This window comes from Plectropomus leopardus, chromosome 5, assembly GCF_008729295.1.
Source record: "Plectropomus leopardus isolate mb chromosome 5, YSFRI_Pleo_2.0, whole genome shotgun sequence".
Lineage (NCBI taxonomy): Eukaryota > Metazoa > Chordata > Actinopteri > Perciformes > Serranidae > Plectropomus > Plectropomus leopardus.
In genome coordinates, this window is record NC_056467.1 from 23,051,277 (window position 1) to 23,077,220 (window position 25,944).

Genomic DNA, 25,944 nt, shown 5'->3' on the forward strand with positions numbered 1-25,944 from the left:
TGAGGGAAACTGTTACTCAGTAATTAAGCATTGAATACAGCTCGCACAGCTTATTAAATCATTTCTTCCATATAAGTTTATGACTAAAATCATACACTATTTCAAAGAGTTGACGAGAGAGAGGGAAGGAGATCCAGCCCACTTCAGGAGGGTTGACGTTCCGACCACGTTTGCATGTTTTACATGTGTGTTGAATGTGTGTGAGGACACAGGAGGGAGAAAGTGTGAGAGAGAAACATACAAACTCTCAGGCAGCTTAATCGATTCTCTCTCCCATCACACTACTGCACACCCCGACTCACACATCAAAGACAACGCACTTTGAATTAGTAGGTGAAGCACACCCTAACCCTTCCCCTTCCACTTCTTTCACACGTATAAAGACTCACACTGAGAACAACACACACACTCACACACACGCTGCTTTTGTCTCCCATAGGGCCTGGCTTATGCATATAGCAGAGCCTGTCCTTGTGTAGCCGTTTTAATCTCATGCACTGGGAGGTTTTAATCACATGGACTAACACTAGATGTGTGTGGATCAGACATAGCAGGTGATGGTCCTAGACATCATTATATCATACCTGGGGAATTACTTCAACTCCTGTGCAGTACAAAGCACAGGATTTATCTCGACTGTGGAGCTGCATGAGATGCATAGACGCAAAGCTGCGGAGGTGTTGTTTGTTGCCTCAACATGCTACCTTGCCAGAGCACTCTCCTCACTGCAGTACAGGGAGGATAAGCATCACTTTGGCAAGTCTCACATGCACAGTGTTTATGTAAAAACATGAAAGCCTTTTCCCTTTTAGAAGAAATTAAGGGGGAGACTGGAAGTTAAAAAAAACAATCACACAAGCTGAAATGTGCAGACAATTGGTGACATGTTGCAAAGTTGATCAATTCTCACCATGAATGCGCCACAGTAGTTGTCACACTCGGTGAAAACATTTCCTTAAAACAAAGAAAATTGGGGAGCACACGAATGTTTTGTGGTTGGTTTAAAACAGAGAAAAGTGGCCGTGCCTGTCTGGCTTTACACAATGCAATGCTTTGCACAGCATGAAGGTATTTTTAGCCTTGCCATTCTGGATCAGCATCTGGCTGTTTCTGGCTCGATATAATAGAAGCCTGATCGGAGGCACGCAGGCACAGCCAGTTGTCACAGCTAGCTGGTGTGACTGGTGTGATGTCACACTGATCATTCCTCATGTCACACAGGTGAGCATGGAAATGGCAAGGGTAATTACGGCACCTGAGGGACGGGGACTGTCCGCATGAGTCTGGGCTGGATGTCTTCTTGTTATCTGGATATCTGCTAACTAACAGGAAGAAAGGACAGGGGATGGGCTGAAACTGTGCATGGGAGAGACAGGAGGGTGGAGGTTTCTTACATTATGGCATTGACGTTGCGGTCCAAGCGAGGGGAAGTACAGCCCAAAATTTCACCTGGTGACAGAGGTCGACACTGTGGGACCAGCACATCATACTCGGGCTTAAGGGCTGCACTCACAGCCTGCAGTATGGAGAGGATGAAGAAAGAAAGACAGTTAGCAATTAACATGTTCTGGTGAGCTCACCCTTAACTCTTTTCTTTGTTCTGGAGTATAGCCCCAAATTTGGAATACCTCTCCAAAAAGTTAGCAGTCAGGTACGTCTTAAAATAACCTGTGGATGCCCTTCATCACCTGAACAAATCATTACAAGTTGATAGTGAAACAGAAACCATGTAATAAGACCAGCAGAAAAAAAGGTGTTTCTTTCTTTTTTTCCTGCTTGTGATACAAATAAAAAAGGAGCCATGTCATAAAATGACAAAATTGAATATGCTAAACATGTGCACACATATTTGCAATCAATGGCATAAAGAAGAATTGGCTTAATGATGAATTAGATCTGTCTTGTTTCATCTAATAACAATACAGCCAATAGGAATGATGGCAGTGCAAGTGGTTGCAGCAGCTCAGTACTCTCAGTGAAACAAATGCAGTTTATATTGTGCAATAACTTGATCCACATTGCACTTTAAACCAGCTGCTGCCTTTGATTTATTGATATGTAAGACACACTTTATTATTATTATTATGTATGCTTAGATCTATTTGTCAGTGTTTCAATTTGTCATTATCCGTGGTTTTACCTTGCTCTTGTCTAAATGTTATTAATTTAGCTTTCATTATTTCGTTTGTGTACAGCTGTCAGCCTGTGAGAAACCAAACATAGTTTTGTAGTACATCTGCAATGACAAATAAAATGTCTTTCAAGTAATATATAGTATATCATTTGTATGTTGTGTTTTTAACCTGCCCAGTCCTTAGTACTTTCATTTGATTTTCATATGTGGTTATTAGATTATTCAGTGGGCTCCCTTGCAAATATTGCAAATTGTTTTCGTGATTATTATGTTGTTATGCTATAGGGATTACATGACATACTGTACTCTTTAGCAATAATGAGAGCATCTTATCATTGTTTTGCATTTAAGGTCTAATGTTAGGACTTATTTACATTGTCACTTCCTGCTTCTTCTCCATTTGTAGAGAAGTGTCAGCATAAACATCCAAATGTGCCAGGCTTGAAATGAATCCAGAGTAGCTGATGATTCAAGCTTTAAATGTGTTCTTCATGCCATAGAGTGCCTGTGTTCATGAGAAAAAGTTATCACATTTATCATGCTAAATATGTGCATTTAACATATTAGTTTTTCTTGCATTTCTACATTTGATGGCTCCCCTCCCTTTTCTGCATATTAAAGAATAGATAACAAAAGAGACAGAAGCCAACAATGCAAAGGATGAGATAGGTGAAAGGTAAAACTGAAAATTTGCCCCTAAAGTGCTCCTAAATGGGTCATGTTTAAGTAATAATTATCTCCCAGTGTGGCCACTTATGGTTAAATGTACTGATTCATGATTCTACAGAGCACTGAAAAAGAAACAGTCTACCACACGTGTGTTGGGGCAGCTGTGGCTCAGAGATAGAGTGGGTCGTCCTCTAATCAGAAGGTCAGCGGTTCAATCCCCAGCTCCTCTGGACAACATGTCGAAGTATCCTTGATACTGAACCCCAAATTGCTCCTGATGCTGCGTCATCGGAGTGTGAGTGTGTGTGAATGATTACTGAGTAGCAGGTGGCATCTTGGATGGTAGCCTCGGCCACCAGCGTGTGAATGTGTGTGTGAATGGGTGAATGTGACATGTAGTGTTAAAGCGCTTTGAGTGGTCAATAAGACTAGAAAAGCGCTATACAAGTATAGTCCATTTACCATTTACATGTCATGTCTCACTAAAATAGAAATAACAATAAAGAGAATAAAGGAGAATATTAACACATTAACACAGAAAATGATATTTTCTGAAAAGAGCACTCAAAGGTCCTGTCTACATGTATACAGATATTTTTGAAAACTGATATTTTTCTCTACGTTGTGGCCTCTCAGTCACACCCGAATGACACGCTGTTTAAGGAGCAGATTTTTCATAACTGTGATTAATTTGTATGTGGTGACCTACAAATGGAGCTTTTGAGAAACAGTGACGTCATCTTCTCAATTCGCACATGCCTATTGTTGCTTTGTGTAATCAGCATGAGCAAGAAACTGTAACAACAATGGTGGAGTACCGGTTTGTTTACATTTGTTGGCACTCTTTGGTCTAATGACTACTTAACATTTGAACTTCTACTTGATGGACCACTTCACAGAAAATTGGAGCCGTCAGTTGTGCCCAGCGTCATTTGTTCCAACTAAAGGTCTTCAGTTTAAAGTCTGCCAGACACAGCAGCTTTGGACCAGAGCCAGTAAAACCAGCACACATTGGGACAATTTGAGAGTGGGAAGTTTTCAGGTAAACTTTTGGATGTCCAGAGCATCAGCCTTATCTTTAAGTGAGCTTTTTTTGTCCTTGTTTCCATAGGGTATCAACACTGATGAGATCTCATGTCAGTGATTTGAAAAAGGTAGACTGTACTACATTTACAACCTTTGTGCTGCGGGCAGACTGAGGAACACAGCGGCTGTTTTTTGCATTCTAGTGTGAACTAGGAATATTCCTTATGAGAAAATTGTCAAAATTGAGCACAATTTTATCTATAAGGGTAATATTACTCACCAAAATATTGCATCAGAAGAACCATTTGAAATGTGAATTCCATATTTTCTATAACCAAATCATACTTATCATGCAGTTGAAATAGGTGGCACTTCATACTATGCATTTTGAACATTGCACATTATCCTACATGAAAACTCATGTAAACTCAAATAAAAGTTGAATAAAACATTCTTCAGGGAAATAAATCTTTAGGAAACATGCCTGATAATTACAACAGCATTTTCATTGGGTCCCACAAAGGTGGGAAAGTATCTGTTTTAGAAATGATCTGTAACATGTGGACAGGACCTAATACTAATAAGGAAAATCAATTTCTCCAAACACCTTCATCCATTTAAGCAAAGAAAAAAGATGAGAGAGTGTAAACAATTACAGCAACAAAAAGGGCTTGTGTGCTTGGAGGTGGAAGGATACATTGAACAATATAAGGCTAATATAAGGCAGTCCACAGGGAATACGCATGAACTCTTAGCTTCTCCTGCCCGTACTGTTTGACCTAAGCAAGCCTACAAACCATAAGACATGAGTGGAAGGATAAGCACATGCATGCAATACACAAACACACAGACGTATGCACACACATACACATGGATGCACTCAAACACCCCGACATAAATATGACCCACATGGGCAGAGCGTGGTGTAAAAATAACGTTGGTTACATTAGAGAGGCCCAGAGTGATGGTGGTTCAACATAGCAAATGAAAGCATCAGAATGCATTATAGAACAGAGAGGCAGCGAGTCTGAAATAAATAAAAAAAAGCCAAATACTATAGCTGCTGCCACTGCTTATGTAAAGGGCTGAGCTGAGCACGACGCTGAACTGAGAGGCCTTCCGAGTTCATACCACCTTTCAAATCCAAAATAACTTCTGCCGGATTTCTCAAACCCACACTTGAACTGAGCTTAAGTGTGGAGTGAGAGCTTGTTCATAAAAGCCAGGAAACAGAAAAAAGTATACTGTACAAGGGCACTGAAGTATGTATCCATGTGTGTTCCTATACAGTACATCTAAAAATGCTAGGGTAAAACTGAAAATACACACGACTATGATCATTCAGGTTAGGACACAAGTTAATTCTACCACAGCTGTCTCCTTGGTTATATTCCAAATACCAAACTTTTCCAGCTTCTCTGTAGACTTTTTTGACAGTATTTGACATCAGAGTATGGTAATTATCTAAACAAATGGCTTTAAAATCCATCTTTTAACATGTATGTGATATACTGTTTATGGATGCTATTTTGTTGCCAAATAATTTCCAGGAGATAGTAGCTAGGTACTGTAACTCATACAAATTACATTAATGCCAAATCTTATATCTCTGACTCTTTGTGCAGAGGATACTGCGACGAATTGACAGTGCTTTTGTCCTTGCAGATGGCTAAAAACTCCCCCATGTTAGAGATGTTGGACGACTACACAGTTTGCATCTAACTTTCTTTATCCGTATGGAATCCCTTGCCGACCAGGCTTTATATTTAGGATTGTCAAGGCAGCCCTTAGAAAACCTGTGTTTACTCATTGTGGCCTTTTAGTTCACACTCCTACGCAGGAAGTTGGACGACATTCTACTGTCTCTCTCTGACATCTCTGCGCAGAGAGGCAGAACACTAACTAGTGGTACCTCTAATCCAAATATTTTCCCTGAACATACTGAATAAATATAACATTACTGTTACCCCCATATTTTGTAATCTCTTTTTATACATAATGACCAAAAAAGATCTTGGCCAAACATGACCCGAACATCTGAGCCATGTAATGATTTTCTATTTTTGAAACTTAAACCGCCATTTGGCACACTGTAAGATTAAAAGCCCTTCAGTTATTCATTGCACCACACTCTCAAAGTGCCGAGTGTACTCTGTGCACAGACGGAGTGCCAGAACAGCCAATAAGATGAAAGTCAAACTTGACCATTGATTGATTTGGGTCTAAACGTTTGCATTCCCTCACGTCTGCAGCAGCTGGTTCTCTCATGTATTGATCTGATTTGATCAGCTCTGATTGGATTGGAGAGGAAAACAAGGTCTCATGCGCTGCGTTCACTGACCTACAAGCTGTCTGCATTTAGAGAGATGACACAGAATGATACAAAAGACAACTATGCAAAAACAAGAAAAAAAACAACTAAAAGACACAAAAAAAAATCAGAAAAGTTTGCCACCTGGTATGTATGCAATTCAAAAATAGGTAGATCACTGAATTTTCTTTGAATTTGGTTGCAGATGTAAGGATTTAGTTCAGTTATAAAGCACTCAGGGCAAAGCTCTTTTGCAGGCTGTGATATACAGGCGTAGAGACAGCTCTGCGTACTACTGTGCACTCAGTTGCATGCCATACTCTTGCCTTGCTTTCCACAACATCAAGCTTGCACTGAACCACACTCTCTCACACAGAGGTAAATATTCGAGCTGCGTTCATTGCCTGCTTCAAAGTCCATGAAATACACTACGTGCATATGATCAATTTCTCTTTAGATATTCTGAATATCATATTTTATAAAACAGAAAAGGGGCAATAGTTTGGAAGAATAAATCTTATTCAATACAGATCTGGAAATTACTCAAACCATATTCCATACTTTTCCATTCTGTGTAAGACTTCTGTGTCTCTGACTCAAAAATTGACTCACCCACATGTTTACACAATCAGTCAGGCTCAGTGCTTAATCACCTGAAGTGCTGCCACAAACTGAATAGTGCTGACAAGTGCCAGAGATTGTCCGGGAGGGAAGTTGAACTTGACCGTGTCCAGGAAGTGTGCATTGTCCATCTGGATATCCACAAACACATACAGCATCTTAATACCTGCTGTGGCGTCGATGGGGACTGCGGGAGACAAAGACAGAAGAAAGAAAGATGAATAATTCACCCTGTTATGTCAGGTAAGCCTGCAGTATATGCAATATTGATGGTGGCTCAAACATTAACACACAGCACATGTTCAGCGATACATATAGGGAACACAACACATATATGGATCCCTGTAGGTGCCCGTGCGATATAACTGAAACTCATTCAGCGTGAATCTCCAACACACGCAGGAACTGATGCAAAGACCTCAATTATTTAGGGAAGGAGAGGGACACATGCGATTGCTATTAATGCCATTAATTTCACAGGCCATTTACTACGCGCCCAGGCCTATGAGAGGTAGCTGGAGACGTGCTGAGTTGAGATGGTGAAAAAGTAGGCAAGAGACGAAGGAAACAGGGGGAAAGGGCTTGAATAAGAAAGAACTGTTGTTTGTGTAGACTTTAATAATTATTCTTCCTCTTGTGTTACATTTAATTTGCAGATCAAGAGTGAGGGGATTTTTTTTTGTTATGATTAAGCAAATTGTCCATTATGGCGAAAATATTTTACAAGCGGGTGCAGCTCACTTGTTGGCCTACGTCAAAGCAACACAGAGAGATATAGTGGAGCAAACTGCGACAAGGAGGCAGGAAAAAAGAGGGCGAATAAAAAGGGGCGGACAGGGAGAGATCGGTGAGATACAAGTCTTTACAAAAGATTGAAGGCAGATGGGATGAAAATGGGAAATTCCAATGAAAGCAGGCTGGAAAACTGTGAAATTCAATTTTGAGGGTAGGAGTAGGCAATTTAATAATGTATAAATCCAACAGATAGCGAATGCAAGAGAGGAAAGGAAATAGGATACTGTGTGCGTATGTGTTTAGGAGTTGAGGGGGGTGGACTGTCAATTAACTGGCAGCAGAAGTGATGAATGTGCTCACATTTCAGCAGAGAGGGAAGGGAAGAAGACGGATAAGGATTTAAAAAGGTGGGTTTCGCTGCAGGCCGCATGTCTAATGAGAAACCAATGAGTTAAATATATCATGAGACTAAAAAGCACAGGAGGAGTTAAGTAAAAATCCTCGACTGAAACTACCCTCTGTCTTTTGCTTGTTTATAGGCACTCCCGAAACGTAAAGGGCAAAGAAAAGTGACATCGATCTGTGTTCACATTAGCATGGTAGCCTGAGAGCACTTAGACGCCGCAATTAGAGACACAGTCAATGAGATGGACAGGACTCACTTGCCCCATCAGTGGTTTTATTCATCTGTTTGTTACAGCGATAAAGTCACTCAGCACAGCTGCTTATTAGCAGCGCCCATGTAAACAAATACGCAGGTACATTCATAGCAAGTGGGACGAAGAAAAGGTTCGACATAATTGTATACCGGCTTATTTACAAATTCTTGTTTACAAATCAATATGTACTAACAGGTTCCATTTTGAATTTTGATTTATGTATGCTTCACGGTAGTATGCTGGTCAAGTTGCATTTAGCTTCCACATCCATCAAGACTCCTATGCAGATATGGCATTTTACAATGCTTCTAATATGGCTGCTGCAGCAAAAAAGCTACAAATTAAAACATGGATGCTTTACACACATCTTCAACCCGGCAACATCAAAGTTCTATACATTCAACACAGTTTCAAGGTGAGCAGCCAAGATTTGTTCCACCAATTCAGCAACCAACCAAATATCTCCCTTTCTATTCCTGACTTATGGTGTTGAAGAATGATCAGAAAAGTGCTTTTGTGGAACATAATGAACTCACTCTGAAGCTGACCTTTAACCTTTAGGATGTAAAATGAAATTGTTTCATTCTTGTAGATATTTGTGTGAGATTTTATCAAAATTAAAAAATGAATTCTTGAGTTATGGCCAAAAACATGTTTTTTGAGGTCAAGGTGACCTTTGACCACCAAAATCTACTCAGTTCCTCTTTGAGTCTGAGTGGTTGTTTGAGCCAAATTCTGAAGAAATTCCCGTAAGATGTTCTGGTCTCGCCTTCATGAGACTGGGACAGTCATAAGGACAGATGTACAACCTGAAAAGACAATGACTCCAGCCACAGGTATCACCGGTGCACAAAGACGCTTCACCTCCAAAGCACTCTCAAATGTTCCCAGCTTGGCATTTCCTATTGAGTGCCTGATGTTTTCAGCTAGAAAAATAAAAGCCTTGGTGGACACTGGGCCTAATGTAAACATTTGTTTTAAGCCTGAGCTAGTGCTTCAAAACAACAGAGGGCAGTCGTACTGGTGGTCTTCTGTGGGTGGCAACAAAACTTTAAGCCCCAAAATTATTTGTAATAAGTTAGCTGTTAAGTTGCCTTTTATTTGAAGCCAAGCGTCATGCTGGTCCACGTCAATAACACTTGCTCAAACTAAAGTTGGCTCCTTGAGTAAGTTTTGCTTTGCAATGCTCTTTTGAAATGAGTCATGCCACCAAAATAGTGAGGACCTGCTTGTGATATGGAAGAAGGTCCAGTAATATAACAGCTATGGCAGCTGGTCTGGCATCTGAGCAAGCCCTCTATGACGTGCCAGTTCTTTTTTTTTCCCTGTTACATTTTTCCTCTTGGTGAGTAAAAATAAAAACAAGTTTAATTTAGTTTTCTGTATTGTCTCTGACTATTGTCTTTTTTTTTTTTTTTATATCAGTAAGTTTAAAAAAAATCCCCAATCCTTCATATCAGCAAATATTATTACAACTTTAAAACTTACAAAAACATGGTTTTATGATGTCGCCCTGCATTAGATGGAGGTGCTTTGCGATAACAAAAGATGAGATGGCACGAATATTCACAAAGCAGATACTGCAGAGGAAATGAAAGGGGAGCAGCAGAGACAGACTCCATGAGTCAGTCTGCACACCGTGTCTTTAATCCCCCACAGGTATCTGACATATTGGGCAACAGTGCAGATGATGTTCTCATAACTGAGTGATGAAGGTCAGGTGCACATACACGCTGACACCCAGAAACACAAATTCTTTGAGAATCTGTAGCTTGTCTCATTTCTCTGAAAATCTCTTCCACCAATTAATATCTGATCTAAGAAGTGATCTTTGGTGCCTTTATCTTTGCCTTTATTGGGTTCTTCTGAGTGTAAATGGGAATGTGAATGCATACTTGTCTCTTTTGTAAACATACACACGTGCAATTGCAGCATTTATCCATAAATATCAAATAATGAAAGTGCATGCACGCACGCACGCACGCACGCACGCACGCACGCACGCACACACACACACACACACAAACAAACAAAAAAAGCAGCTCAGACCAACACAGAGGGAGTTTTTCACTGTATTAGAATTCTGTTGGTCATTTCTGGTATTTGGTAGAGGTGAGGTTGTTCTGGCAGGGATATATCAAAACTATTGATTTAGCATTTCCTCCCATGTTCTGCAAGAGACAGACAGCGGGGGCGAGGGTGAAGGTCCTCAAGAATTACTTGAGGTTTTCAAAGGACGGCACTAATGCATGTTCCCCATTGATCTGCCAGCTAAATGTGATGTCCAGGCTCCAAAGGTCTGATATGCCTTCTATATAGGAGCTGGGGGGGCTGCACTAACTAGTTACACTTTCCGTTGATCGATAGTTCCGTCCATCGGTCCGTCTGACTTCTTTTTCATGCAGTCTGCTCTTGGTAGGGAGGAGTCCTTGATGCTCGACCACTTCACATCCCGCTGCGAGATATAATCACGCATGCAGAGAGGCGGACAAATATGCAGACACACACACACACACACACACACACAAAGAGGTAAATGGACTCACCGAGACAACTGTGGCCATAGTGCACCATGAAATCAGCTCCCAGGGCTCGAGCGGTAAAGTCGTCTACACAGCACGCACCATACGTCACGTCCCCCATCACAATGGTATCTGCCTCCGTAAACCTGGGATGTACGCATACAGAGACACTAATCAGTGCAGTCACACAGCATTATGCACATCCTGATGTTCATCACCATAGTGATCAATACATTGCATGGCAGACACTGTGCGATTATGAGCGAGCTGAATAAGATCAATCCCTATCCACTTGCTACAGATAGAGTACACTAAATAGGATCTGACAGCATTGTCAGTCAATGACTGACTCACAGCTTATCAGGGTGACACACTGCTATTATTTTGCTCCTCGTGACCGGCAGCCAAAGGCCAGAGTGTGGCACAAGCTGTCTGGTAGTTAAAGCCCTGCCAGACGAGGGTTAATAGGTCATCAGTCAGCCTGGCCGCAGAGAGGAGGCTACACAAAAAGAAGAAGCAGTAGAAGAGGAGACTGGTACACATAAGCAGATTAGAATTTGTGGGGGCCTTGGCTCGTCTATCTCTGGCCTGGATTTACAGTACATCTGCCTGGGAACAGGAGAAACAGCGTCAGCAACAGTTAGTGTTTGCAGCATTTGGATAAACTAGTTGCTTTATGCCACAAGTACATTGTGAGAGCATGGGACAAAACATGTGGGGCTGAATAAACTACAGAAAAGAGCTCTTAGGATAATACGTAAAGCTGGCTATTATCAATCTACCAATAAATGTTTCGTGGGATCCTATGCCTTAAATTTGTAGGCGTGTATTTGAAAACACTGGAAAATACTTTTTGGAGATGTAAACAAAAGCCTTCCTGTCTGTTTTCAATTTTGTTTGAGTTAAGAGAAGGAACTTATACTTGAAGGGGGTTTTTATTTTTTAACATGAAAAGTGAGAACCAAAGGAAAATACAGATGTGTTTCAGTTTTGGGAGTTCAATTTAGAAATAGACTAAACTCAAGTTGAAAATGTGTATCCCTCATTTGAGTTTTAAACAAGCCTTAAAATGTGCAGTGGTGGAATGTAACATTCACTCAAGTACTGTACAAATGCATAAAATTGAGATACTTGTACTTGATACTTGAATAAATACCTGAGTATTTTCTTTTCAAGCTACTTTATATCTTCATTTATTTATCAGTTTATTTATTATAAAGTGACAGCTTCAATTTACTTTATAGATTGAGGTTTTTTGCATAAAAATCACAAGGGAAATTTGTAAAATATGTTTTATCATAAATTAAATTGCAAAACACTTCATACAAGTACAGCTGCAACGATTAGCTAATTAATCTGCAGTCGATTCACAGAAAATTAATTACCACCTACTTTATTGAACATTTAATTTTTCTCTATTTTTTTTTATAATGTTGAGTTTTGTGGTGTGTTTTTATCTTCCTCCTTTGGGGTGTTTTTTTTTCTACATTGGGCACTTTTACTTTAAATACATTTTCCTGAAGATACTTACTTTTTTTTTTTTACTTACACACTGTTTTTCAAAGCAGGACTTTTACTTTTAACAAAGTATTTTTACAGGATGGTATAAGTACTTTTACCTAAGTAAAAGATCTAAATACTTCCTCCAAAACTGACATGTAGAATGATTACAGAGTACAATGCAAAATAATTACAGTGTAAAATAAGTGAGGATTGATTATAGTGTAAAAAGAATTAAGGATTATAATTTAGAACATTCTAATTTTTTATGAATGAATTCATTTTTCTATCTTTGGTATTGCTGTTATTCTGGGTTATCCTCTGGTTTATATAGGATAGGCAAAAATAAGCTTTGGGTATTAAGCCTTCACCTTTTTCGGTTATTGGCTGAGAAAATTTGCAGTATTTGACAGTTTAATGACAATATTCGATGATTCATTATGTTTTCCATGAAAAAATTTTTAAGTCTGAACGGGCTCCACGGGATGGTCAGTGTAACCGCAGCATCCACATCATATGGTAAACAAGCTAACAATGCTAACGATGGATCCCAAATGTGAAACATTTTTTGCCAACACCAGATATCAACAAAAGCTAGAGACTGTATTGCATGAACTTGCTGTGAACTGTAAATTCACCACTTTTTCACCTTAAATTGTGGTCTCACTCCCCCTCTGTGCCGCTGGCTGCATGTCTGCAGCTGCAAAATGTGAAAGTATTAAGAACTCACTACGCAGCAAAATCTGGGGATCAAAATGTCCTCAGAAGAACAGCACACAGAAAAAAAAAAAAAAACTGCTCGGCTTGAAGCAATCTCAGTAAACTAAAGGTCTCCGGCTAAAGATTTGAGTCTCTGACTTTCAAGAGGCAGCCCTAAAAATAATCTTTGTTTCTCATGATGTTTATAACCAAAAATAGAAATATTCATTCTTTCAAAATAAACTACATGCGTCATGCCACAAGTAGGTTGCTTGAGCATGGAACAATCCATGTGGGCCTAAATGTTCCACTTTGCCCTTGTAATAATAATAATAAAAAAAGAAAAAAAAAATCATAGCCTCCTTGAGAGGAAAAGTACCAAATTACACAAGCATCTGTGGACCCAGATCTGTTCGAATGAATTGCCAATCGCAGTGCAGAAAAACAAGCTCTTTCTTTTATTGCCCTTTATGGGCGAATAAAATGCTAAGTAAAGCCATAAAGGCTAAGTAAAATGAATAAAGGCTGGGAGTAACAGGGAGGAAGTGCAAATGAACAGAAGCTTGAGGCATTGCAGGGGGGGAAAGATGGGCAGACGAGGAGGTGGTTGTAAATGGTGGTTGTTGCCAGGTATTTGTGGCTGTATTCTGACAGATTTAGGCTAGACAGAAGGGGTAGAATAGAGATGAGACAGAGGGCTCGGGGAGAAGAGGGAAGTGATAAACAGACATGGCTGCACACAGAACAGCATCTGTAGCAACCAACAGACTCTTAGTAATGTGTCTCCTGCTGCCCAATCTTTCAACCCACATCCACTCTCTCTGTTTATTCCTCACTCTGCTCCTCGCGAGGGGCTTCAGACAAAGTTTCTGTTTAGCCTTTCCTCCCTCATTTTCTCTGATGTAATCTCTGCTTTGTACTCTCTGTGGGCTGCTCATCATTGTTCCCTAGTTTTCTATGTTGTTTCTATCTCTATTTTCCCTGTCCCTTCTCCTCTAATGGCTGCTCTCAAGTGAAGGGGAGTGCCGGTCAGCTGAGCCCAGGAAAACATTGACAGAACAACTCATCTGGTAAATAAATATTTGCCTTCGAAGATTTGAATCAATTAACATCTCTCTTGTTGTGGTTTTGATGTTGTGTGTCTTGTGCTGCGTATGCATGCGTTTGCAGCTGCCAGCATGAAGGTAATTATGGGTTACTAAAAATGATATAATCACACGGGTAGTTTAAGGTCTGTGGACTCGTACGCTAGTTTGCTCATTCACTGCAGCCCATTGTTCTTTCATCGCAGTCCACTGACGTTGTTTGGAGTTGCATAAACGTGCAACAACCTTTCAGCTAAAAATATACAGCCTGCCCAACAGAAAAAAAAACCCAAAACTGTTCACTGCAATCCATTGCAGATCATGCAGAATCATCTACTATGCAAAACACAGCACTTCAGAAAATGATTATATCTAATCAGCCATCTATCTGCCAGAAATACCATTATCATGTTATCTCCATTGGCGGTGCAGTGCATATCCAGTTATTTCAAAGTGAGTGCTCTGAAATTTCATGGTAATAAATGCTAAGAATCTGATTAAGAGGCCCATAAGAGACATGTGATGCTACTGGGACACGGGCAGAGTAATTACTGGCCAACGTATAGTCCCATATTCCACTGGGAGAGAGGAAAAGAGGGAAGAAGGAAGATAAAACGAAAATGCGCTAGAGAGAGAAAGACAGACTGAAAAGTGTATCATCAGTGTTAATAAAATCCTATTTCTGACACACGCTATCTAACATGAGACCCACTATATTACTGGTGGGTACATATAGAGCGCAAATGTCCTCCAATGCCTCCTCATTTCCATTTAATCCCCTCTCCATCTCCTAAGCCATCCCTCCTTATGCCCCTTCTTGCTTGCACTCCTCTCCAGTGTCAGTCACTTTCCTGTTTCCTTCAGTATATCAGCACTGGTTTCGCCTCATCTCGGGGTACTCAGTTCAGCCATTCCAACTGAAATGTCATTAAGATCTAATTAAGATGTCAGGGAAGCTTGTGAACTCCATAACAGCCCTTGTTAATTAGCTCTTTAGCATACAGCTCAATATGTGTGAGAAATTGCCAACTGATCTAAATCTTTGTTATAAAAACCGCCTGTGTATGCCGCAAACACACAGGCAGTCCAGGAGCACACTGCCATATACATTGTGCACACAGAATGAGTGCACACACACACATGTGCACACACACACACATGCGCACATGCACGCACACGCACACACAGACAAACACATGCACGCACACACACACACACGCACAAAACTGTGGATGAAGTGCCTGCAGATTGTATCGCTGTCTATCAACAGGTTAAGTAGCCGATATGTTTTATATAAATAGCATCTCCTTCAGCTCCATTTTTGTCCTAGCCTGTGCAGCATATGCATGAAAGCACATTAATCTCTCTGCCACCATCCTCAGGAGATGATATACTTTTCCGACTTTGACAGGAATTTCCTCTGATGCCAGCATAAAAAGGGAACTTGTTTGCACCAGTGCCTTGCAGCTCTGAGATGTTGCAGCAGACAAAGAGAATGAAAAACTTTTTCCTGTCTGCAAACCATCCCATTAGCACTTACAAAGCCGTTCTGTTGCCGATGACACCTAACTGTTGATGAAAATAACTAGACTGAATGTAACTAAGAAGGAATTCCACCATCTGTTTGACTAACTGTTGATATAAGGTGTGTGGTGTTTTTGAGGTGTGTGAAGCAGCGGGTAATTTTCACTATGACACAGGTTTACTTTTGGGTTCATCAGCTTTGGAACACATTAAAAAGCTTTCTACAAGGACATCTTTATATTCCAAAATGGCATAAAGAACTACAGTACAGTGTTCTTAAATTTCAATACTACGGTTTGTGGGGGGACATTCCTCCTAACAGTAGGTATTTTTGTTCTTTATCTATTCAGTGACTGGACTGCAAGTAGCAGTGCTTCACATTCAGACAGAGTGGAAATCGCTTCATGTGATCACGGTTACACTGATCTGCTGCTTATATGGATGAAAAATCTTGGGACAGAACTATTCCTACACCAATGCTGTTGAAATAATTCGCTTAAAGTAATCAAGTAGTCCACTTACAGTTTTCATTTTGGGTCTTTTCTCACATAACGTGGAAGAATTCTTTTTAAATATGGTAATATGGTAATTGGTAGCAGATCATATTAACACCCAAGTAACTAGCACACAGTGCTATTTGCGCCTGAATTAAGCTGCAGTGAGTTTCTATTGTCACCTTGATGCTCTCAGCATCTGGATTAGAAGTGCAAGGAAGAAGTGCACCATAATATGAGCTCCATAGCTCTCATGCGCTCTCATGAAATGACAGCATTTCAAATGAGTATTTAAGTGCCTTATGTTTACCAGAGAGAAAAAGTTACATCGACACAATATTGTCAGCATACTGTATCTCATATCCATCCTCCTATCATTCTTATCTGGGGAAAAAAAGATCCCACTGAATGGCCAGTAACATTGATGACATACTTTAATATTTACAACTATTGGAATCACCAGGTAAGATCATCATTTAAGCCAACAAAGTTCAAACTCAGGCCTTCCATAGCTTAGATAGCTTTAGCCTCTACTGTTTTCTGGCCAAAATGAGCAAAATTCTTGCTGAACAACGGCATACATTTTTCCCGTATCTTTCGATTGATGCCTCTCATCTTACAGCCTAAAAGCTCAGTCCTTCTGTCCCACAGCATGTAAAAACTCTGTTATGGACTCTTATACTTTAAGAGGGTTCTTTATTTTTTAACATGAAAAGTGAGAGCAAAAGTAAAAATACAGATGTGTTTCAGTTTTGGGAGTTCAATTTAGAAATGGACTAAACTCAAGTGTAAGAGTCTTCCATGTTGGTAACGCAACCCACCACGAAGCAGCTTTTAGTGTTTTTTGTGTTGTTTGTTGGCAGATGTAAATGAGAAAACGGCACCTTCACGCTATACAAAGTCTGTGGAAAGCCAGAATTGTTTCCTTCTTGGTGGAAGCGGACTTAAATGCGCCTGTCTCTATGGGTTGCAGCTGCTTCTGTAGGCGGCCAACCACACATCGCATTCAACCGCACTCCTGCAGTGATTGGCTGTGAGCAAATCCACATAAGTAGTTTTTTTTCTAAATATGGGTACAAAAATGATCCAACGCAGGTACTGTTTGACTGGAGAATGCTGCAGGAAAACACGAATAACAAGAGTCACATTCCAAACACTGCAACACATCGATCACATCAATACTGAGGTACTGTGTCAACAATATTTCATTTGTTAATATTGAAAAGCACCACAATGGGTGTTATTTTTAGGTTAAGGCTCAAATGCATGTAGTTATATGTCTCTACTCACTTTCCAATGTAACAGAAAGTAGGTCAAGTACCTTGCTCAAGAGCACGGCAGAAGGGAGTATGAAGGGAAAATGTTTTGATTTCGCTATCCTAATGTTTCTTTTCTGTCTGCTAATGTAAAGGAAGCAGCAGCAAAAACCTAGTATGACTCTTATGATGCTTCGCTATTCTGATGTGTGGAGTGCAATCAAACCCATTTAAGAAGAACAGCAAGGTCTAATAACCTGCATTAGTGCTACTTGTCATGCATTTATGCATTTGTTTGGTGAGCGTGTGGATGGTCAACAAGCCTGACAGACAAAAAAAGGGGGAAAAAAACAAAATAACCGTCGACAGTTTTCACAGTCATCTGCCATCATCAGGTGGGCTAATCCAATTAGCAAATTTTCATGCTTCCTTATTTCCCCACTGATGTGATTTAATTTGTTCAGCGTTAACTTTGCTAGCCAAGTGCATCATCGGTGTGAAAACGATTAGAGCTTTTCCAAGCTTTCTGATTTTTACCATTTAGCATCCCTCGGGGTCAACAGTGAACATCACAGACACACACAGACACACACAGACACAGACACAGACACAGACACAGACACACACCATCTCTTCTTTCACTGTTGATTATTCACTTTAAATTAATCACTTTAAATTTTTAACACTAACACTTAACACCTGTATTTGATTTGTACACTACTTGTATTTATATGTTTCTATTATCACACTACATGTTTGTTGTTGCACTACACATATGTTTGCACTTTGTCTCTTCCTTTTTCTTTTGTTTTTCACTTGGACCTGGAAAACACACGTTAGTTTGTCTTATTACTGAATTGTGCACTACATACATGGATTACAATAAAGTCTCTCTTATCTTTTTCTGTTACCTCATGGTTATTTTCAATGCTCCAAATGAGCATTCGCCATCTAATTAAGTCATTAAAATACTGTTAACTTATGACAGGCAACACCAGCACCTGACCACATGTTACTCCAGTAGCAGCTTGGTAGTTAGCCCCTTCCTTTCACAAAACAGAGTTCTGGTTTAATCTTCAGCCAAAGCTCCTTCTATAATAAGTCTGCATGTTCTCCCTGTGGGTGTGTGGGTTTCCTCCAGGGGCTCACATGCAAATGGATTTGTGATTCTAAATTGCCAAGCAGGATTGTGAATATGTTGACCCTGATGGATTGGAAATCTATCCAGACTGTTTCTCTGCCTCTCACTGAGTGCATGCTGGGATGCACTCCAGCATTTTCTAGATTGTGTTTTTAAACTCACAGTGCTACCGTGTGTTTTTCACATGTCAGGGGAATAGATTATATCCTGTGGCACCTACACTAAAATGTATTCATATCCTGTAAATCACTCTTTGTAATAGTGTTCAATTCAACAAATAACTTTAAGAGAAAATCCTGCAGAATAGAGCCGGAGGGATCAGGATCTTTTTTCGTTTTATAGCTCATTTGCAGCTGTTAATTGGCAAGTATATGTTGGCATGCACTCATTAGCATTTCTATCATATTACAGCAATATTTATTATTCATTGAAAATAATTAAATTGAGACATCTTGAAGTAAAGCATATGGTAAATAACTAGCTTAAACTATTTGCAGGTGCACATTAATCTGACAGTATGGTCTTAGCTTTAATTTTACATTCATTATATTTAGGTAAACTTATTCTTTCATTTCAGTTAATATTGCTGCCAAACTCTTCCAGCATTAGTCTGTTTGAAAGTGCAGATGTTGCTAGGCAACAATTACTCTTGCATGCACTTTGTGTTAAAAAAAAGGTAATAAATCACAAAAGTTCTTTCTAATTAGTTATCGGCACCTACCAATTGTATAATCATGATGACGGCTTCTCAGTTGCCTGACTTACTAAACCAGTGGTGTTGCATCTATTTATCTTAACTGTCTATTGATTTCATGAATAAGCCAATGAACAATTGTATCAATAGTTAAAAAGCATAATTTTGGAGTCTTAGTGCAATCCCTGCACTATTATGTGCACTTCTTTTACTTGTATAATAAGCCCATATCTTGTCTTTATTAGTACTGACCAGAATGCTTTGAGGCTTTGATCATTACCAATGTAATCAATATCCACATCAGTATTCAAACACTTATTTTTTTGCCATTACCCCAAAAATCCTGGAAAGCACCTGTATTAAAATAGTATTGCATCACATTTCATTGTATATCAACATTAATTATTAGTTATTCTGAGACCGGCACAGTTAAACTTGGTGAGTCAAGCATCTGGAGTATGTAGTTGCAAAATTTACAAAGATGACTCCTAAAAAGTCAAGTGCAAGATATGCCCAAAGAAACTGGCATATCACAAAACTACAACGAGTTTGACAAATAACCTGGAAATTGTAAATAACAGCTCTGACTTCTTGCAAAGTTATCTTTTTCTAGCAATTATGGCTAGCGTTGCTTCGACCTGCATGCTAACAAAGTGGCTAATCTCCATGTTATTTTAGGTGTACTGACTGAGAACTGACGTTTAAAAATGACCTCTTGTTTTTCACTGCTTCTCTCACTAAAATGTTTATGCCAAAAACTGGTATTTACAAAGCTAACATTTGCTTTCTCTGTTTGCCACAGAATTGTATGAAGACGTGATCTCCCCAAATAAAGAGAATCGGAAGAGCCAAACTTGTGTGGGCACAGTTAGATTATCCCTTTAGCTGCACCTGCGCTTATTTGTGATATAATGTCAGAAGTTTCCAAAAGATCTAAAGAACCGCTCTGATCCAGTTGGCTCTTCTTCAAAGAATTTCCATCTTCTGTGCCGTTGCTCATAACTCAAAATAACACAGATGTCTCAATAAAATGTCTTTTAACTGTGTTATTGGTGAATGGTGCAGGACGTATCTTCAGTGTTTTTTGTGAGAGCTTCATGAACATAACGAGTGTTTGCTGAATATCTACTGTCCTATTGTGGGTCCAGAGTACAGTCATTTAGTTCAGGTATTAAAATAACTAATGTGGTAAGAGAACAAGTCAAAGGAATGTATAAACTGACTTGTATTATGGTGGTGTAAATAATCACCACAATAGAAGAAGGTCCCAAACACACCAAACCAGCATTAAAGAACTAGTGGTGTCAAAGGCCAACTGTTGTGTTGCCTCACACCAGCTGTGTCTAAACCAAAATATTGCACTTGAACATCCCGTGAAAAAAACTACAGCCAACAGCCAAATAGCTATTATGTTCTGTTTTTGGTGTGACAGAAAATAACTCTTCATACCAGTAGGCCGTGGCAGTCTGTATTCCTCATTTAAAAAGGTAAATCGGAAGACAGACAGGATGGATTCGAGATGCTAGTTACCCGATAAGCATATTAACAACACAACACTACCTTAAGAACAAGGGATATTTACTGTGCACCAAACAATAACACAAACACTTATGAACCGTTTCTGTTAAAGAGATCAATGGATTACCTCCCTAATAAAACAACACCATAACACAATTTTGTTTCACTCTCACTCCCGTTTGCTTCCTTCACATTTCTCTTCATGTGCACTGAGCTGAACTGCCAATCAGAGTGATTTCATTCACGGGCAAGCTCTGCTGTCTCCAACATGCTGAATCGACTGAAAATACAGCTGACAAGTGCCAACGGTGTTGTACACACCACAAAAAGTAGGGTGACAGATGCTCACTGATGGCCGGACACCGACCAACAGCCGACCATCAGCTTGGTGTGTCAAGGCCCTCACTTATATGACCTTTGTGCATGTTTATGTGCACACATTTTAACGATGTAAACAAGTGAATCATTGTGCAGCAGAGGTGTAACGTGCCTTCACTAACCCTGGTGAATTTACGGACAGGAGGGATTACACTCGACCAGATGCATTATTCTTATCCTGAAAAGGACACTCTGTATTGTTACTGTCTCTCCTGCCAGCCTGAGAGGACGGCAGCAGTATACTCCACAGTAGGTTGTCTGTCCATATGACTGTGCTGCCAGTGAGATTTTCATATCAGAGGTCTAATAATAGCCGAGGCAGCAGACTGCTCTCATAGGAATCAAAGTGACAAGCAGGTCAGCGAGGTGGGTAAAGGTGCTGCAGCACTGCTCCTGCACAGTTGCCAGTGATACGCAGCGGGCAGACAGCTCAAATGAGCATATGTGGCACGTTTGGATTGCAAGTCACACACGCACACACACACGCACGCACGCACACGCACACACACACACACGCACACGCACGCACGCACGCACGCACGCACATACACATGTTGACACATGTAGACACGCACACACGGTCACAAGCTCACTTTTCCCTGTATACAAAATACACGTGTGAATTATTTCCAACATCTGGCAAAGGCTCATCTTTTATTCCATTACATTTCAGACATCAGCCCTCATCAGTGTGTCTGTGAGTGGGCTTTGGCACGGCGCAGAGCGGATTGGCCCAGGAAAAGAGGCTTCTCCCAGAGGTGGCAGGCTAGCTCAGCAGAGATGAACCGTCATTATTTCCTTCTTAAATGAGTTCAGTTTAGGTAAATGAGGAGGAAAAAAAAGCAATAAATCAGAATGGAGCAAAATTGCAGCCCAGAAGAAGAGATAAGGGTGAGTGGGAGATGACGCAGAAGAAAAGAAAACAGGTGAGAATAGAACGGGAGAACACGAAAAGTGTTTCCTACGTAAGACAGAAGAGATGAGGACAGAGAAAGAGAGAAGGAGAGAGAGACGGTGATGGCAGACTAAGACAGATGAGCTGTTTGCTGCCAGGTTTGTAATATTAGCAAATCTGATATCGATAATCTGCTTTCTGCACATATAACACGGGAAATATCCTGACAAAGTGCTCCCCTCCAAAAATAAATTTGGCAAGGGGCACTGGGCAGGAGGATTAAATGATCTCCACTCCTTCTCTGGCTGAGTATATCTTCCACTCGATGTCTCTCGCTGCTTATTTCACGATATTTCATTGTCATATTGACACAAGAATCCTGAGTCGCCTGTCTTCCACAGACAAAATTTGGAGACAAAACCCCCTGTAAAATATGACAGTCTAACTGCAGTCATTGAACATCTGCCAGGGATGAGTAAATAGAGAGACGTGAGGCAGCAAGTACGGGTTCATGCTTACGCAGATGTTTTCAGTAATACCATTAGATAATCCTTTAACTCCCTGAAAAACAAGATCATTACTGCTATTTCTGTGAGTGTATCTAATCTATTTGTCATGGCATTTATTCAAAAGCCTGAGCCATGGGTCATTATGGAGAGGCCTACAGCTTTATCAAGATAGAGCCCCAAACTGCACAGCATAGCGCAGCATGCTTAAAAGAGCTGCAATCCAATTTACGGAAACAAAACGATCATAAGGCAACTGTTATTACAAGTGACTGCTATTGTGCTGATATTGCTCCAGGAGCTGAAAACTCAGGGCTAGGCCTACAACTGGGAACAGATCTAATCTCGCCGGACCTCTAAAAACATAATACAGAAAACTGAATCTGGTTTGACACAGTGGTTATCAGATCTGTGAGGGTATCAAGACAGGAATCAGGATAAGGGACCAAAGAGGACAGATAATGGAGGTATTAAGTGCCATTGTACCTCGACAAGAACAAAATACTCAAGCTTCTTTGAAGCTGCTGTTGCTGGCTGGAACAATGTATTTGCCTCTTGTTTAGACCAGGGGTCTGCAACCTTCACAACCCCAAGAGCCATTTTTGGCCAAAAAAGAAAAAAATCTGTCTGGAAGCTGCAAAACATATTTGGGCCTTATAGTGAAGGTAACACATCCTATTATGTCTAAATGAGTCTTTCAACATTCACATCAAATTAAACTTTATTTATAGAGCATACATTTAATGTAGCACAAAGTGCTATACAACTTAAAAACATAAAAAAAAACAATAAAAAAAACATATGAACCAACCCCCCCTTTCCTGGCCCACCCCTCCCCCCCCCCCAGAACACAAAGAGAAAGACGACTTTGGATAAGAAACATGGCTAAGCACAGACAACTAAAATGAGGAAACGCCATCATGGAGGGCCGTTAGGACCAGGAGCTGATCAAAACTCATAGAAACATCGCTACAGAAATCACCCCGCCCCAGAACATTACTAAAATGTACAAAAGAGCATTCATGTATGTTTAAATTAGGCTGTCAAACGATTAATTTTTAAATCGTGATTAATGACAGAATTTCAATAGTTATTTGTTATCAACTGTATCTTTTAGTCACATTTTGAATTTCATTTTTTGGCATTTCAAAATAGTTATGAAGTCCATATTGACAAGGTAAAACAATTCTTACCAGATTGTCTTGATTAGGAATCAAATGACAGCAAAAAAACTGCATGACTAAATAAAGTGGGCATGTCTGTAAAGGGGAGACTTGTGGTGCCCACAGAACCCATTTTCAGTCAGATGTCTGTGGAGGTCAGAGGTCAAGGGACTCCTGTTAAATGACCATGCCGTTTTTCCATCACCAAAATTTAGCCTAACTTTGGTGCGTTATTCAGCATCCTTCCTGAGAGGCTAGTGATGGTTGATACCACTGGATTTCCAGGGGCTTCTAGCTTTAACATGATACCAGTATCATCACTCTAGCTTTAATACTAAGCCTGGTACAGCCTATTAAAGAAAGAAATGTCAGCCAGCGATTAACACAATTTAAAAAACCCCGATGGTTGCTCCACCTCAGCCCGCCCACCTTAAACCAGTCAGAAAAGCAAGAAAAACAATCACTGAACACAGCACATCACTGCCTTTTTCAGAATCTTTTCACAATCCTCATGACATACAAGTCAACTCTGAAAAATAACAATTATGACTTTTTCTTGTCCCAATTGATGAGGTCAAATCCATCTTATCCCTCTTCTGTTCATCCCTAAGGCTTCCCTCCATCGTCTGTCACTCAGCTCCCTCAAGTCATTTCACAGTCTTTCTCCTCTGTCTTCACTTTCTCACTCTTCTCTCTTTTTCTGCTCCTTGTCATAATTCCTCTGAGCTGCTGTCTATCATTACATCTCTCACTTAATGTTTGGGAACGCCTACTCATTAGGATTATTCTCAATGCTTGATGAATCGAGGTAGATTGCAGAAAAAAAGGAACATATTAGCTGCTGTTCCGTCTTCCCTTGGTGGTATAGTTAATCCTGAATAATCACTTTTTGTAAATGATATTGTCTTTTCTGCTACTTCTTTACGTTTACTAATTTTCATTTTGATACATACATGGAAATGTCTGTAAAAGAAAAAAAGGACAAAATGGGGTAAAACATGCAAAAATGTGATAAATATGAAAAAAGATATGTTCATATTTTAAAAATAGACCAGTTGTAAATGGCAGTGAATTTTGTTTATGATATTTAGTTCTGCCACTTTATTTTTGTGCTTTTATTTTGAAGAGCGCCGCTCGTACTTTGCTACTTCCCGTTTTGCGAAGCCAGACTTCTTGCTCCCGTCTCAGAAAACAACATGCTCACGTTGCTTCAGGGCTGGTAAAACATGCAAACGAACTATTTACTTCTTGTATGCTGTGTTGGAACTTGTAGAAAGTTATTTTATTGTGGTTCGCTTCGTGTTTTTTGTGTTTTGTATATCTTGTGTAAGGAGTGTTACCGCGAGGTGTGTGTGGAAGACAGGCTGCTAGCAGGCTGAGTTCAAGCTTAGCGCCCTTGGAAAGCAGAAGGAGGTATGATGAGACTAATGGTGTATTCCTTGTGAAACGAGTGTTTCATCGATTTAAAACACGAGAATTTGTCATTATTTTTATTTACATATGAGCTGTAATTCATTACTGTTTAAAAACGGATTATTTCATGTAAAATTCATTACGTGAGTTTACTAAAAATGATTGTTTATTAAGTTAAAAATGTGAACATGATTTATGCATTATTTTCTGAGATATAACACCACAGAATTTGCATTTTTGTCTGTTTTCATAGTTTTCACTGTGTCATAAGGTGACAGAATGTGTCGAAAGCCAGTGGTGAGAAGAGAGGAGAGAATTAAAAGAACACCAGTCGAAGCTCTCTGCGTCTTACGTGTTAATTCCAAGTGGGCCGCTACACCAGTAGCTGCTTCATGTTGAATCAGAAAACATGTTTCCCCTTTTCTAGTGAGACAATGTGCGCACAACACTAAATTAGGTTTCATAAGAGAATGTGAACCACTAAATTCTCCTATATTGAGCAGAACTTCAAATAATCCTTTCTTACATTTTTTTTTATTGTTTTCATTCTTTCCAATTTGCGGATTGTGCAACCCCAATTTGTGTCCTTCAACTGTCAGAGCAATGTCAGTGGAATTACTGTGAAAGGACATTTTAAAAGCATATGTAATATTCTTTCAGCAGATTCTTTCCAGGCTGCGCATAATATTACACGGCTTTCTGTGAGCGCAATTACATGGACGTGTGCCGGCGACTGAGCCATCCAAAATGAGAACGATTATGGCCGGTCTGACTGGTGGTGCTGGAGACAGAACAGAGGGCAAAAGAGAGACCTTCAGCATTAAGCTTTGCTTATCTCTTCTCCACACTGCTGAGACGAGGGAAAATGTGTTTGTATCATTGCTTCATAAATTAGGAGTATTCAGTGTAAGATAACACTGGTGGTCTCTTTACCGGTAGAATGAAGTGAATTGCCTTCACCAAAGTGTTCCCACTACTTTGTTCAAACTCATTTAGAAGTC

General features: G+C 39.9%; 1 protein-coding gene across 1 annotated transcript in view; it reads right to left on the reverse strand.

Annotated features, from left to right (window-relative positions):
- Positions 1-25,944, reverse strand: part of dph1 (diphthamide biosynthesis 1) — a 66,727-nt gene that overhangs the window by 26,835 nt on the left and 13,948 nt on the right. Inside the window, 3 exon segments of the mRNA XM_042487279.1 lie at positions 1,395-1,516; positions 6,794-6,948; positions 10,702-10,823. Of these exon segments, the coding sequence (XP_042343213.1) occupies positions 1,395-1,516; positions 6,794-6,948; positions 10,702-10,823 (399 nt within the window).